Source organism: Ctenopharyngodon idella, chromosome 14 (assembly GCF_019924925.1).
Source record: "Ctenopharyngodon idella isolate HZGC_01 chromosome 14, HZGC01, whole genome shotgun sequence".
Lineage (NCBI taxonomy): Eukaryota > Metazoa > Chordata > Actinopteri > Cypriniformes > Xenocyprididae > Ctenopharyngodon > Ctenopharyngodon idella.
The window spans coordinates 19,984,117-20,001,359 of record NC_067233.1 but is presented as its reverse complement, the minus strand read 5'-3'; the positions used below and the strand labels follow the sequence as shown (position 1 = coordinate 20,001,359).

Genomic DNA, 17,243 nt, shown 5'->3' with positions numbered 1-17,243 from the left:
GCCTTCGCTCCAGGCCCTCTTGCAGAAAGGAAAGCACGGTTCTGACCGAATATGATCGGGGGTCCTCTCGCTCTTGTTGAGAGGAACACCATTCGACGAACAGGTTCCACTTCAGCGCGTAGAGGTTCCTCGTAGAAGGAGCTCTAGCGGAAGTAATAGTGTCTGCGACCGCTTGCGGGAGATCACTCAGAACCTCCGCGTCCCGTCCAGGGAACACACTGGAGTTTCCACAGGTCGGGACGCGGGTGCCAGAGGGTGCCCCGTCTCTGAGTCAGGAGGTCCTTCCTCAGAGGAATGGGCCAGGGAGGTGCTGTCGCGAGGAGCGTGAGGTCCGAGAACCAGGTCCGAGTGAGAGCCAGCGGCGGGACAGACAAATTCACAAATTCCCCCCGGCCCTCCTCCGGGGGTGGGAGAGACGATGGAGTCCTCTCCCGAAGAGCAGGAACCTTCCCCTCCAGGTCGCCCGTCTCAGGGTCGCGTCTTCCTCGACCTCTTGCCACCTGGCTTGGCCTGAGCGGGCTGGGCGCCGCGTCCGCGACCGGCACCCTGCTGTTTGGCTGGTGTTGGCTGCTGCTTTGCCGTCTTAGCAGGGGCGGAGGACGACGCAGGCGGGCGCCCTCGGCGACGAGCGGGCTGAGGCTGTGCGGCCGGCGGCGGGGTGGAGGCAGCAGCGGACCGCCGGGGCAGGACGTGTTTAATAGCCTCAGCCTGCTTCTGGGCGGCAGAGAACTGCTGGGCGAAGCTCTCTACCGCGTCGCCGAAAAGGCCGACCTGTGATATGGGGGAGTCTAGGAACCGATACTTGTCAGTATCCCTCATATCAGCAAGGGTCAGCCACAGGTGGCGTTGCTGGACCACAAGCGTGGCCATCACCTGACCAACAGAACGTGCCGTCACCTTAGTTGCCCGGAGGGCGAGGTCCGTGGCGGCACGCAGCTCCCCAAGCAGCTGCTGGTCAAGACCTCCCTGGGGCATTTCCATCAACGCTTTTGCCTGATGAACTTGCAAAAGGGCCATGGCATGCAGGGCGGAGGCAGCCTGTCCGCAGGCTCTGTAAGCTTTCTCTGTCAAGCCTGACGATAATTTACAGGCCCGGGATGGGAGACGCGGCTCACCGCGCCAGCCGGAGGCCGTTGGACACAGTTGCATCGCAACAGACCTCTTGACTGGGGGAATCTGCGTATATCCCCTAGCCTCCCCGCCATCCAGGTGGTGAAGGCGGACGAGGGACCAGGTCTCGCACGAACGCTATAGGGCGTCCGCCAGGACCTGTTCACCTCATCATGCACCTCCGGGAAGAATGACCAGCGCGGGCCGCCCCGAGGTACCAATCATCGAGCCGAGAAGGTTCGGGACACGGTGGAGGGTTCCAGACGAGCCCGACCTTCTCGGCAGCCCGGGAAAGCATAGCCGTCAACTCAGGATCGGGCTCGGACAACGCTACGGTCCCGGAGGGAGGTAACGCAGCCGAGTCCTCATCTCCCGAGGACTCTTGCTCACCTTCCGATGCCACGATCGACATGCGGTCATCTGCCGGTGCTCCGAAAGAAACGACTGGTCGCTCCATAGAGGGACCAGCACGCTCAGTCGGCAACACCACCGGTTGCAGTGAGGTAGAGGGGACAGGGGCCCGCAGAGCGGCGCTCGGCGGGGAAGCCCTGACCGTGATCCTCAGATCACCCTGCCTACACGCTGACGCACCGTCACCCCGGCCGAAGCCAGAGAAAACGGCAGAACGGGGCATAGGGGAGGGGACCCCCGCTCCCTGAGAACCAAGGAACGAGAGTCTCGATCTCAACACTGCAATAGTCATGTTCCCACAATGAGAACATGAACTATCCACAAAAGCTGCTTCAGCGTGCTGAACGCCCAGGCACGTGATGCAGCGATTGTGGCCGTCAGCGGGGACCAATGAACGACCGCATCCAGTAACGCACAGACGAAATGACATCTTGAAAAAGACGCAGGGTTAGTCTGTGAAGCTCTTTTAGGAGGGGAAAATTCAGCTCTCTTGTGCTGAAGCACACAGGGAGTGTCATGATGTTTTCAGGTACACCACTCCCCGAACACAACGGAGGAACCGGCCCAAATCGCAACAGACAACAAGCTGGGTTTGGAAATTGTGCTGTAAAAACAGCAGTTGAGAGCTCTCAAGCTCAGGCTCCTCGGGAAGCTCGCGACCTCGCTGAAGTGCTGTCACACCAACACACGACGCTATTTTCCTTCTCAAGGCTTGAAGATTTCACTGTGAAGTCTGAAAAGCTGGAACACAACTAGATGGCTCCGAAGCGAAAGACAGTGCGATAGCATCTGCTCCCCTTATTTATACCACCTGGCGGGGGCGGTGCGCATTATGCAAATATCGCACGCCAACTCCATTTGCCTGTTGTAGTTCACTCGAAGCTGATAGGGCTCTCTAGCGATATCCCAATTCGAAAAAAGGGAACTAGTGTTTACACAATGGCATTACATAAGTTTTTCTTTTTTTACTCCTACTAGATGGCACTAATCTACCTTCAAACATTTTTTTTTAAATGCCTTGTCTCTATTTTAACATGGAATACTGCTTTAATTGAAAAATATTGCATAACATCATAAAATACCCTCAAAATTTTAAATAATAATCAAAAATATTATTGAACAAAAATATATTACATTGCTTTTCCTGAAAAACAAACAAACAAAAAAAAAAAGTTACATTTCAAGGCTTCGGTCATTTTTGACTACGAAGGAGCTAAGTGTGACCCCTAAACGAAGAGGACCAGAGGGTTAAAGAGACAAAGTCCTTTTTGTAAAACAAAGGGTTTCTTTTAAACATTTTTTTTTTAACTTTTTTTTTATATATATTAAATGTAAATTTATGTCCCTTTTACACTCAATTTTCCTGGTTAAATAAATATTAGGCTACATAAAAAAGAGAGACCAAATACAATTATATTTTGTATTTTTACACTATGTAATGTTCTATTTATTAAAACCAAGTATAAATTTCATCAAGTTAGTGTTTTCACACATTTTTACATTTATTCCAAAATAATAACTAAAGGTAGTATATTATTTGTGAACTAATGTTCAGCTGTTCTATTTAATAGTCCACTTGTTTTCAGCAGTCATCAAGCTTGTACATATTGGTCACAGACACAGACACAAAGATGTGCCTTTAATTTCCTGATTGCTCACTAAAAACCCCCACAGTCAATATGTTTTCAGGCTATTTCAATTTTGATTTTGACGTGACATAAAGCGGTGATATGTAAGTGGCTGAGTTGTTTACTTACTTTTTAATTATTGTTCCCATTAATGCCATCATTGTATTCATTCAGGCCGATTCAAGAACGCGCACAAAAAAAGAGGTGGGATTTATCGCACAAACCAATCATATCCAATTATAGCGCGATGCTGGCATTGCCCCCTCTCATGTGCCTTTTCCCCATTCATTTTCAATTACCCCCATCAAACCCACTGCACTCTTTAGGGGGTCTGTTAAAACTAAATGGGCTCAGGGGAGTCAAGAGAGATGCATATTCGTGCTGTAACTTTACCTGCTGGTGTCGCTGTTGGACAGTGTTACTTTATAAATACGATTTTTACATTTTTTAATGTCACATTTTGTAATATTTGCTTTGTTTTATTTTTGTAATATCGATTATTTTCTCTTCCAGTTTTTTTTTTTTTTTTTTTTTTCGAGGAGACACTGCCTCCCTTGCCTCCGCAGAACACATGTATTAAATGCAGGAGCCATTTATGGTTGCTAATAGGACCTATTAAAATGAGGGAAATTATCTAAAAAAAATTCTCCACAGAGTTTACATGATTGTGGCTCATAGAGCTCATAGCAGGTTACATACTGAAAGAGGACTTTCAGGATGACTGTTTTATTTGCTGACCCCATGAAATCAGTTTACAAGCACAATTTTCTTTCCTGTGTTGACTTATATTTCCCATTGAAAGCAAGGTGTCAAGGTTTAGGCTGTTAGATACCAGATCTGACTGCAAAGAACCCCTTTCTCATTGACATATCTGTCTATTCTCACTTAACATTTAATTATTCATTTAATATTTATATATACTTTAACTTCATAGCTTTAAGTCTGTTATGCAGTTTTTGGTTTTTATAAACTTTGTAAGTAGAAACTTTATTCATTTACTTATTTATTTTAAAATTAATAAACATTTTAATAAATGAATAAATTATATCTAATTGTAAAAAACTGTTTGCATTGTTTAGAATTGTACTTTTTTTTATCATCTTTGTTAGTAGAAACTTACGATGAAAGTTTTAACATCTGCCTTTGATTTACACTGATATCTGTACACCAATAATATTATTATTTTAAATATTTTAAATAAAACATTTGAATACATTTTTTTTTTTTTGCATTTTTTTTTTAGAAATTTAGTTTATTTTTATAAACGTTCAGTAGACAGTTAAGTTTAATGGTTTTAAATCTTCTAAAACTACTAATGAATGATAATATTTTTATTTATTTATTTATTTATTTATTTTAAATATTAAACATTTTAACAAATAAATTATAACTCTAACCCTAAAATACTTTCTTTTTTTTTTTTTTTTTTAGCTCAAGTTTTAGTATCATGCTTTTGATTTACACTGATAACTGAATTACACTGATTTACTAAATGATTTGTGTACTGAATTGTGATTGGTCTTTGTCAAACATCTGTTTTTTCAATTTTTCTCTTTCAATATTTATATTTACAACTTTTCAAAGTTTTTTGTGCTAAAACCTTTTTTACTAGTCTAATTCTTTTGTTTTGCAAGCACTAGTGTTTCCTTCAGCTAAAGCCAAACTTTTTTTGTCATGTTGTAGTGTGTGGTGATATCCACGGGCAGTTCTTCGACCTGATGAAGTTATTTGAGGTTGGCGGGTCTCCTGCGACAACGAGGTACCTGTTTTTAGGGGATTACGTGGACCGAGGGTACTTCAGTATTGAGGTGAGTTTGCTCTAGGGTTCATTTTCACCTAGCTTAGGGACCCTAGTTTGTAGTACACACTTTGAATCTTTTTCCAGATATCTTGATGTGGTCTGTGAAAGCATCTTTCTTTCTATCTATATTTTCTCCTTCAGTGTGTTCTTTACCTCTGGTCGCTGAAAATCCTCTACCCAAAGACGCTGTTTCTATTGCGGGGAAACCATGAATGTAGACATTTGACTGAATATTTCACTTTCAAACAAGAATGTGAGTACTTGCATGAGGAAAACTCTTTGTCTTTTTAGTTACAGTGTCTCTACACTTACATTTTAAAGTTTAAAACTATACATTTCCTATAAACACACCAGTTCACCTCTCATCTCTTCTGATGGAGGTCTTTTTCTGGTGCAGTCTCTTGTCAGACAGAAAGAGAGATGCAGAGCGAGAAAGAGGGAGTATGATTAGCAGAAAATTAATTTGCCTGTTAATGCTGGGCCCAGGGAGCCTGTGAGTGTGATTTCCCTGATGAGGGGAGTGAGGAGGAGTGAGTGCCCTCCTTTACCATCTGCTGACTGACAGAACACACACACACACATTCCATGTTTTATGGGGACTTACCATAGTTTGTTTTTTATACTGTACAAACAAAGGTATATTCTATCCTCTAACCCTACCCTAAACCTACCTATCACAGAAAACTTTCTGCATTTTTACACTTTCAAAAAACATCATTCTGTACAATCAGGGCCTAAAAAAACTCTCGGCAATCGCCTAATTCGAGTAAAAATTGGTGTTGGTGAGTATATGAAACGGTGTCAATTGCCAGTTGTCCGGTAACATTTTTATGAATTCTATTTCTAACAATGCAATGTTGTGCGAACATGAACGTGAAACAATGCTTGCGAGAGTTAATGGACCAGTGCTGCATCATCACAAAGGTTTAAGCCTTTCCAGTTTAAGTATTCAAGCATGTTACTCGTTGTGTAGGACGTTTTCTCTGTGCAAACATCCAAAGTGCATGCCCAGAAAAGCTGCATCTCAGACAGTGCTCGAATACTGAATTAAGCTCCATTTAACTTCTACTTGCACTTGAACGGACAGAATCATACAAAATTATGTCAAAAAATGTCCATCTCTGCTAGTTGGTTATAGGGAACGTAAACAGTTGAAATCTCACAATCTCTATTTTGTATCTCACAAAAGTAAGTACACCCCTCACATTTCAGCAACCATTTTATTATATATTCTCAAGGAACAATACTATAGAAATGAAAATTGGATATACTTTAGAGTAGACAATGTGCAGCTTATATAGCAGTACAGATTTACTGTCCTCTGAAAATAACTCAACATACAGCCATTATTGTCTAAATAACTGGCAACAAAAATGAGTGCTCTACTCTAAAATATATCCAAGTTTCATTTCTATAGTATTGTCCCTTGAGAATATATACTAAAATGGTTGCTGAAATGTGAGGGGTGTACTCACTTTTGTGAGATACTGTATGTGAATTTTTTTTATATAAATATCTTTTTTATTATTATTATTATATTTTATTTATTTTATGAATTTATTTATGTATATATTTAAAATAATTTAATGTGAATAAATATTAATAAATTAATAAATAATAATAAATATTAATTACATTAATATGCTCCAACTATATAATTAAATATACAATAAATGTATTGTTGTTATGATTCATATATATATTAAAATAATTAAACATTTTAATACGCTTCAACTCTATTAATAATTAAATAAATAACATACGTGTATATATTTACATATACATATATATATTTAAAATAAAAATTGTGATGAATTGGTAAATTGTAACTCTAATACTAAAATACATTTTTAGAATATCACAAAGCTAATATTGTTTACATTTTCTTTTCTTTTAAGAAATTTTAAAAAAGTTTTGTGGGGTAATTTTTCAGCTAATTTTCCTTCAGAGTATGAGATTAAACATGCAGTCATTGTGACGCACACTCGAGAAGGTCATCACATTCAGTATTGATTCTTGACACAGAGCACATTTGTATTCTTATACTACTACACTACAACATAGCACAAACTTTACATATAGATTGATCCAATGTCATTAGTGAGACAGTATTTGTGTGTGAATAGAAGAAGGATGGAGGGAGAAATGGAGAGATAATGCAGAGTGATGCAGTGATGAGGCTGAACAGATTGGTAGATTTGGAGCAGTGAGATTGACACAGCACAGACTGTCTCTCTCTCTCTCTCTCTCTCACACACACACGCACACGTGTACGCACACACACACACACACACACACACACACACACACACACACACATCTCTCCTTTAGTGTCCTCTGAAAGTGTAAATGAATGCAGGAGCTTAATGTACAAATTAGATTCATACAGAGAAAATAAACCCTTCAGAAGAAGCTCACTTCATTTCTTAGCTCTGGAATGACATTACTTTATACTCTTCCATCTGTATCTCTCACTGTCTCTCTTGGGTGAAATCAGATGTTCTGTGCAGGTGTGTGATCTCTGTCTCTCTTTCTTTCAGGTAAAATCAAATACTCGGAGCAGGTGTACGATGCGTGCATGGATGCGTTCGACTGTCTGCCTCTGGCTGCACTGATGAATCAGCAGTTTTTGTGTGTTCATGGCGGCCTGTCTCCAGAAATCCACACATTAGACGACATTAAGAGGGTGAGGAGGACTGTTGGACTATATATATATTGTTACATATATGGTCTGTCTCGTATGTTTCATTGTATTTTTGGTTCAGTCATGTGTGACCTAAGGTGTGTTCAACTTTGGCTGTGGCTGGATGTAACCGATTGGCGAGAGTTGCCGCTTGCAGTAGGGGAGGAGCTGAAAAGTCGGACACTTTCTGCTTCCTGTAGTGATGCTCACACTGTGTTTGCATACTTTTTCACAGATGAAGTGAATTAAATGCGATATTTCTCAAATACAAAGACGTTTCAGAGACGTTTTCATTCAATTATTTATGTACTGCTTAATACAACGTCTGTTTGTACAAGAATAAAGTTCAACATTAGCCTATACTATTTAAATACAATTGAAGTGGGGTCTATGTTTTTTATATCAGTTTTATTTTGATAAACATGACAATATAACATTACGATTACATGAAAAGAGCTTTTACTGTTATAAAAACACAGATTTGTGAGCATTAGAGGAACTAAAAGTGTCAGAATAAACATGAAACACACGTGATCGTTGTCATGCGGTCAATCCAGCCAATCGTGGAACAGATATGTTATCACTAGAGCTCATGCAGCCGCTCTGAAGAAACTGCAACAGCTGAGTCAGCCGTCTGCTCGACTTTGATGTCATATGTCACATGGCGTCGCTGCTGTCTTAAGTCAGACAACATTTCTAACAGACATGCACTGCTTCAAGTCAGCCACCGATTAGTCTGCACAGCGCTGCATGAAGTCGAACAAGCCTCTAGTTTTCCTGAGTTGTCATCATTAGTCATCCAGTTCACCTGTTATCCATTAATTATCTCATTAGCTCCTTTTGTTTAATCTGTCTACTTAAGTTAAGAGGTTTCTGCCATTCGATGTCCGTCTTCATTAATGTATTGTCTGAGTAAGTGTATTCTAGTGGTTATCTCCTAAATTTTTAAAGTTTCCTTGATCTATTCCTCGTCATGTGATTTCTACATTACCACGTTACATGACAGAAAGATGGACCCTCCAAGTGAGTAACAAAGATGCGTTTACCTGCAGTTGAGCTGCTATGCCTGGAGCAGGGGCAACTTTCCCTTGAGGCTTACACCTGCGCTTTTCTCGATCTGGCATGCCTTACCAACTATCCAGACAGGTCTGCATTGTGATAGTGGAGTTTGACTGCTTGGAGGGAAGCCTCGCCCACAAACTTGCCGCGGTGGATGCGATGGATTAAACCTCTGGAGGTTATTTATTTGGGAATATCTGTTTCTCCAGCACCCCCTGTATCTCCAGAATGCCCGCCCAGCCTCCCTCTCCCACCTCCTCTTACATCCAATCCTCGGCCTTGCCTCCGCTGGTATCTTTCATCCCCTCTGCATCTCCCACATCATGTGTGGCTCTGCCTCAGTGCTTCAGACCACCAGCTCCACCCAGCCCAGAGGATACCCTGGCTCCGCCTCCAGCCTCTGTGCCCATCGCTCCACCACGGCCTGTCAACAAACTGGCTCTGACTCGGCTCCTCCCTCCCTTAGCTTGACCGGAAACCATTGGCAATACGGCTCCATCGGGCTCCCTCGTCCCTCCAGCTCCGTCTTGGTCAGACTTCGACCTGCCTGTGCCTTCGTCTGGCTTCACCTCCCCCCCGGCTCCGCCTCTGTCCTTTAGCTCCCTGGTTCTACCTTGGATGCTTGTCGCTGTGGTTCCACCTCGGTCTCCAGTACCATCGGTGTTGCGTGGGCTCTTCAGCTCATCAGCTCCACGTGGGTCTCCATCATCGGTGGCAGCATCGGCGTCGGTCGTCCCCAGGGAGCCTACCATCAAATCTACACCATGGCTCCTCCCACCTTCGACTCTGCCCTGGGGCCTCATCCTGGCTGGCCTCACCATCTGGCTTCTCCTGCTCCTGGCTCCTCACTGGCTCCTCCCACCATCCACTCCCCCATGGACTATTTTTGCCCTGGACTTTTGGTTTTTCCTATGTTCTGTCTGGTCTGTCTTCTATGTTTCATTGTATGTTTGGTTCAGTCCTGTGTGACCTAGTTTTCCTGAGTTGTCATCCAGTTCACCTGTTGTCCATTAGTTATCTCATTAGCTCCCTTTGTTTAATCTGTCTACTTAAGTTCTGAGTTTTCTGCCATCCGATGTCCATCTTTGTCAATATATCGTCTGAGAAAGTGTATTCTAGTGGTTATCTCCTGAGTTTATTAATGTTTGTTTCCTTGAACTATTCTTTGTCATGCAATTTCTACATTACCATGTTACGTGACATATATATATATATATATATATATATATATATATATATATATATATATATATATATAGTATCTCACAGAAGTGAGTACATCCCTCACATTTTTGTAAATATTATATCTTTTCATGTGACAACACTGAAGAAGTGATACTTTGCTACAATGTAAAGTAGTGAGTGTACAGCTTGTATAACAGTGTAAATTTGCTGTCCCCTCAAAATAAGTCAACACACAGCCATTAATGTCTAAACCGCTGGCCACAAAAGTGAGTACACCCCTAAGTGAAAATGTCCAAATTGGGCCCTAAGTGTCAATATTTTGTGTGGCCACCATTATTTTCCAGCATTGCCTTAACCCTCTTGGGCATGGAGTTCACCAGAGCTTCACAGGTTGCCACTGGAGTCTTCTTCCACTCCTCCATGACAACATCACGGAGCTGGTGGATGTTAGAGACCTTGCGCTCCTCCACCTTCCGTTTGAGGATGCCCCACAGATGTTCAATAGGGTTTAGGTCTGGAGACATTCTTTAGCAAGCCAGTGGTCGTCTTGGAGGTGTGTTTGGGGTCGTTATCATGTTGGAATACTGCCCTGCGGCCCAGTCTCTGAAGGGAGGGGATCATGCTCTGCTTCAGTATGTCACAGTACATGTTGGCATTCATGGTTCCCTCAATGAACTGTAACTCCCCAGTGCCGGCAGCACTCATGCAGCCCGAGACCATGACACTCCCACCACCATGCTTGACTATAGGCACGACACACTTGTCTTTGTACTCCTCACCTGGTTGCCACCACACACGCTTGACACCATCTGAACCAAATAAGTTTATCTTGGTCTCATCAGACCACAGGCCATGGTTCCAGTAATCCATATCCTTAGTCTGCTTGTCTTCAGCAAACTGTTTGCGGGCTTTCTTGTGCATCATCTTTAGAAGAGGCTTCCTTCTGGGACATCAGCCATGCAGACCAATTTGATGCAGTGTGCGGCGTATGGACTGAGCACTGACAGGCTGACCCCCCAACCCCTTCAACCTCTGTAGCAATGCTGGCAGCACTCATACGTCTATTTCCCAAACACAACCTCTGGATATGACGCTGAGCACGTGCACTCAACTTCTTTGGTCGACCATGGCGAGGCCTGTTCTGAGTGGAACCTGTCCTGTTAAACAGCTGTATGGTCTTGGCCACTGTGCTGCAGCTCAGTTTCAGTGTCTTGGCAATCTTCTTATAGCCTACAGCATCTTTATGTAGAGCAACAATTCTTTTTTTCAGATCCTCAGAGAGTTCTTTGTCATGAGGTGCCATGTTGAACTTCAAGTGACCAGTAAGAGAGAGTGAGAGCGATAACACCAAATTTAACACACCTGCTCCCCATTCACACCTGAGACCTTGTAACACTAACGAGTCACATGACACGGGGGAGAGAAAATGGCTAATTGGGCCCAATTTGGACATTTTTACTTAGGGGTTTACTCACTTTTGTGGCCAGCGGTTTAGACATTAATGGCTGTGTGTTGAGTTATTTTGAGGGGACAGCAAATTTACACTGTTATACAAGCTCACTACACTCACACTCACTACTTTACATTGTAGCAAAGTGTCATTTCTTCAGTGTTGTCACATGAAAAGATATGGTAAAACATTTTCAAAAATGTGAGGGGTTTACTCACTTCTGTGAGATACTGTATATGTGTGTATATATATATATATATATATATATATATATATATATATATAGTCAAACCAAAAATTATTCAGACACTAGATATAATGTTTTTATATTTTTTACTAGTGGGTCCAGGACACTATAGTTCATTTATGTAAGTGAGGATAGCAAAATAAAATAAACTGACATATTATACCCAAAAATTCATCATACAGTGGACTACCAGTAAAATTGATAAAAATGTGGGACCAAAAATTATTCAGACACTTTGACCTGACCATGTTTTGCTTAAGTGTTATCAGACATAATTAAGATTAATTTTAACTCTTAATAATTAATTTTAACAAATTCTGACAGTTTAACTCTGAGGTTTTGTCATATTTTATTACCATTTTTTTAACTATAGTGAATAATCTGTAATAATCAATGAAATGTTCAAGGTGTCTGAATAAATTTTGATTTGATTGTATTTAAATATATGGGATCAGTCAGGATTTTTGGAAAAAAAATTCAAATACAGCATTAAATTGATAACTTTAAGATTTCTATTCCAAATAAATACTTTTTTTACTTTCAAAAGAATCTTGAGAAGAATCCAGAAAAACTATATATCATGATTTCCACAAAAGAATTAAGCAGCACAACTGTTTTCAACACTTATAAGAGTAATAACTGTTTCCTGAGCAGCAAATCAGCATATTAAAATGATTTATGATGGAGCATGTGACACTCAAGACTGGAGTAATAATGCTTGACATCCCATGAAATAAATTAAATTAATTTTAAAATAGAAAACATAGTCAGTTTTTAAAAAAATAATATTTCACAACTGTTTTCCTTTGGTGAGCATAAAAGACTTTCGAAAACAAAAGAAAATCGCATCAATCTCAAACTTTTAAACTGTTATGTGTGTATATACAGTATATACATAAAAAATAATAATAAATTTTATATATATATATATATATATATATATATATATATACTCCAGTTCCTGTTTCCTAGAAAGTCCTTACCAAAGGATAATGTTCAATCTTTTAGACTTAAGAATGAGCTCTAACAGCAGATGTTTGACAGATCTTTTTTAAATCTCCCCTTATGCTTCTGGTGTATTTTCTTTAGCGATGTACAGGCTGTGCACAAACATAGCACACAGTTTTTTTTAAATTATTACTCCCTGACTTTTTAAATTTAGTGTGCTTTATTTGTATGTCAAAGAATGGTATATTTTTTTATTGGCAACACAGGGCAAAAAAGTTAACAGTGTGATGTAAAATAAGATAAAATATATATTTTTTAATATTTATAATGTTGTTTATTTATTCATATTATTGGCATATTTATTAATATTTCATTTTAGTGAAATCTGTTTCTCTCTCAGTTGGACAGGTTCAAGGAGCCCCCAGCATTTGGCCCCATGTGTGATCTGCTGTGGTCCGACCCGCTGGAGGACTTTGGCAATGAAAAAAGCCAAGATTACTTCAGCCACAACTCTGTCCGTGGATGCTCCTACTTTTACAGGTAAACCATACAACCTTCTTTATGGAGATCGCTTTGTAAAGTGATAGAAGAGGTGCAGAAATTATAAAGATGACACCAGGAAGGGGAGGAAGCATACATAGAAAATGACAATCAAGATCTCTTTAGTATCTCAATGGCCTTGTTTACACTATTAAGATGTGTTTTGATCGATCAGATCACAAGTGGACAACGCTAAATACAGGTGTAAACGAGGTCTAAAAGGTTTTGAGCTTCTCCACTTTAGACCACTTCCAGAGGTAGTCGAAAACGCATGCGACCAGATTGCTTTCGTAGTGTAGACGCTCAGATCTGAAAAAGTCCATAAAGTCCTTCCCCTCGAAGAAATCTGGACAGAAGTGGTCGAAAGTGGACAAAAGAGACGGATTAAAACACCAGGTTTAAACGAGTATGTGTCTCTCTCGTCTACTTGTGATCTGATCGAACACACTGCATTTTAATACCAGGTGTAAACAGGGCCTATAGATCTCAACAATGTCTCAGACTGTGCTCAGACTTAACAAGATACCTAAAGTACACAATCAAATGTCAGAGATCTCAATATAAATTCTACCAAGACTAAATGATGCAAGCCGCTGAATTTTTTAAAGGTTTAAAGGGGGGAGTGACCAAAAAAGTTTGAGAACCACTGCTGTATGTCAACAATTGTGTCATTTATCTCTCTTTATATTTTCCCTAAGGAATTTTAGGAGAAACACCTGAGACTGAGTTGACACTTTAAGTCTCCTGAATAACGAGTGTGTTACCACTGACCAAAACAATGTTCCTCAAGGACTGGTTGTACAGTGAAATAAAGGTGTAGATAAAATTCCAGTGCCTGAAGTGCTGTGCGAGTTTAATTGGAATTGTAAAGCATTCCAAACAGTGACCAGCCTCAGCACAACCCAGAATCCCCACAATCCCACGGGAATCTGCGCTCTGCCGTTACCATGACAACTGGCTACTACTGCCAGATCCGCTGAGATATGAAGATACAGAGATATAGTGAGAACCTGAAAGAAATACAGAAATTATGAAACAGGAAAAGGAGAGAGGATAGAAAATAGGGCTGAACGATTAATCGAAATAAAATCAAAATCACAATATGACTTTGTGCGATTATCAAATTGCAAAGGCTGCAATTTAATTAAATATACACGCTGCACATTTTAAGTGAAGCATTTCACCACATTTGTTTGAAAATGAAGAAATGAAGACATAAATATTATTATTTTAATTTTACTAATTTTAGTTGTACTGAAAAACACTCATTTTTTTACAAACCCGATTCCAAAAAAGTTGGGACACTGTACAAATTGTGAATAAAAAAGGAATGCAATAATTTACAAATCTCATAAACTTATATTTTATTCACAATAGAATATAGATAACATATCAAATGTTGAAAGTGAGACATTTAGAAATGTCATGCCAAATATTGGCTCATTTAGGATTTCATGAGAGCTACACATTCCAAAAAAGTTGGGACAGGTAGCAGTAAAAGGCCGGAAAAGTTAAATGTACATATAAGGAACAGCTGGAGGACCAATTTGCAACTTATTAGGTCAAGTGGCAACATGATTGGGTATAAAAAGAGCCTCTCAGAGTGGCAGTGTCTCTCAGAAGTCAAGATGGGCAGAGGATTACCAATTCCCCCAATGCTGCGGCGAAAAATAGTGGAGCAATATCAGAAAGAAGTTTCTCAGAGAAAAATTGCAAAGAGTTTGAAGTTATTATCATCTACAGTGCATAATATCATCCAAAGTTTCAGAGAATCTGGAACAATCTCTGTGCGTAAGGGTCAAGGCCGGAAAACCATACCATCTTCGGGCCCTTAGACGGCACTGCATCACATACAGGAATGCTACTGTAATGGAAATCACAACATGGGCTCAGGAATACTTCCAGAAAACATTGTCGGTGAACACAATCCATCGTGCCATTCGCCGTTGCCGGCTAAAACTCTATAGGTCAAAAAAGAAGCCATATCTAAACATGATCCAGAAGCGCAGGCGTTTTATCTGGGCCAAGGCTCATTTAAAATGGACTGTGGCAAAGTGGAAAACTGTTCTGTGGTCAGACGAATCAAAATTTGAAGTTCTTTTTGGAAAACTGGGACGCCATGTCATCCAGACTAAAGAGGACAAGGACAACCCAAGTTGTTATCAGCGCTCAGTTCAGAAGCCTGCATCTCTGATGGTATGGGGTTGCATGAGTGCGTGTGGCATGGGCAGCTTACACATCTGGAAAGGCACCATCAATGCTGAAAGGTATATCCAAGTTCTAGAACAACATATGCTCCCATCCAGACGTCGTCTCTTTCAGGGAAGACCTTGCATTTTCCAACATGACAATGCCAGACCACATGCTGCATCAATTACAACATCATGGCTGCGTAGAAGAAGGATCCGGGTACTGAAATGACCAGCCTGCAGTCCAGATCTTTCACCCATAGAAAACATTTGGCGCATCATAAAGAGGAAGATGCGACAAAGAAGACCTAAGACAGTTGAGCAACTAGAAGCCTGTATTAGACAAGAATGGGACAACATTCCTATTCCTAAACTTAAGCAACTTGTCTCCTCAGTCCCCAGACGTTTGCAGACTGTTAAAAAAAGAAGAGGGGATGCCACACAGTGGTAAACATGGCCTTGTCCCAACTTTTTTGAGATGTGTTGATGCCATGAAATTTATTTTTCCCTTAAAATGATACATTTTCTCAGTTTAAACATTTGATATGTCATCTATGTTGTATTCTGAATAAAATATTGAAATTTGAAACTTCCACATCATTGCATTCCTTTTTTATTCACAATTTGTACAGTGTCCCAGCTTTTTTGGAATCGGGTTTGTAACATATACCAGGAAAAAAATAGAAGACTGCCAAGTTAAATTAACAAATAACATACAAGACTAGTTTTCAACATGGGATCATACAACACAACATCTGGGCCTTCATTTCTTTACTAGGACCACATTTAGACATATTTTGAGCAGGAAATGATAGTGGTTTTCACTGTAATCTGCACACTTACATCACTGCTCCCCCCTGGTGGCTCATAGTGGTAAGACAATAATACACACGCTAGCAATGGGTTAAAATCCACTCGCGATGGTTTTTGACACTTCTGAGCATCTCAGAGATATCAGGATGGCTGTATAATCAAATGAAATCTAGTGAACTGAGGAAAAGGTTTCAAAAGTGATGTTAGATCTAAGTGCTAGCTGGACTATTAGCAATGAAACAATGAATTTGAGCAATGAATTTCTTGGAAAACATTCCATTCTGCAGACATTTTGGATATGTTACTTTTGAATGTTCTCTGAACATTCTGAAACAAGTAGTAACATTTAAAAATGTTAGATAAACATCAAACTAAAATGTTTCAGGAAAAAAAAGGTTCCATAAACAATGTATAGAAAATGTTTTGTGCTAACGTTTTGAGAAGTGTGAGAACATTCCCTGTTACTGGGGTTTAGCTAGTTAGCTTACAGGAACCTATGAAGCCAATATTGTATCAATAATAATTCACACAAAAAACATGATGCACACATGCGTAGCCAATTTCACATGCGTGAAACCTAATTCACGTGCACAAAAAACAATTCATATGCGCAAAAAAAAAAAAATACATTCACAAAAAGAAATTCATGTGCACAAAATAAAATTATATATTCATAAAATACAATTCACAAATGCAAAATGCAATTCACAAATGCAAAACACAATTCATAGATATACAACTGTGCACACAAGTTTCAAATGTTTGAAACTTATGAGTTTATCCTCACATTCGCGTGTGAATCAACTTGGATTTGTGTGTGTGTATTTCTGAGACTCCCCTGCCACTGCAACTGGATCATTCGTATTCTTCAGCCAATCAAATTGAAGCTTATTAATTGACCAATCATTATCACGTGAGGGCGTGCCTGCCTGGGTGTTACGTCATCAGCTGTCGACCAGAGTTCAAGTCATGTAGAGAGGTATGTACAGTTTGATCGGTTCATCTGTTTTTATTGAAGTAAATGAAGAGATCAGTTGAAGCTATAGTTTATTAACTTCTGTTTAGTCCGGGTGTGAACATAAACCTTTATTTTAAGTATTGATGGATTCTTTTTACTTCATTAAGAATTCATGTGCATATCATACAACGTTAGGATTTTAAATAAACTCCATAGAGCGC

General features: G+C 40.2%; 1 protein-coding gene across 5 annotated transcripts in view; it reads left to right on the top strand.

Annotated features, from left to right (window-relative positions):
* Window positions 1-17,243, top strand: part of ppp3cb (protein phosphatase 3, catalytic subunit, beta isozyme) — a 96,609-nt gene that overhangs the window by 54,862 nt on the left and 24,504 nt on the right. For all 5 annotated transcript variants that reach the window (XM_051860757.1, XM_051860752.1, XM_051860753.1 and 2 more), the window contains exons 3-6: window positions 4,833-4,957; window positions 5,092-5,203; window positions 7,491-7,636; window positions 12,923-13,062. In XM_051860757.1, the coding sequence (XP_051716717.1) occupies window positions 4,833-4,957; window positions 5,092-5,203; window positions 7,491-7,636; window positions 12,923-13,062 (523 nt within the window). The remainder of the gene's footprint in view (window positions 1-4,832; window positions 4,958-5,091; window positions 5,204-7,490; window positions 7,637-12,922; window positions 13,063-17,243) is intronic.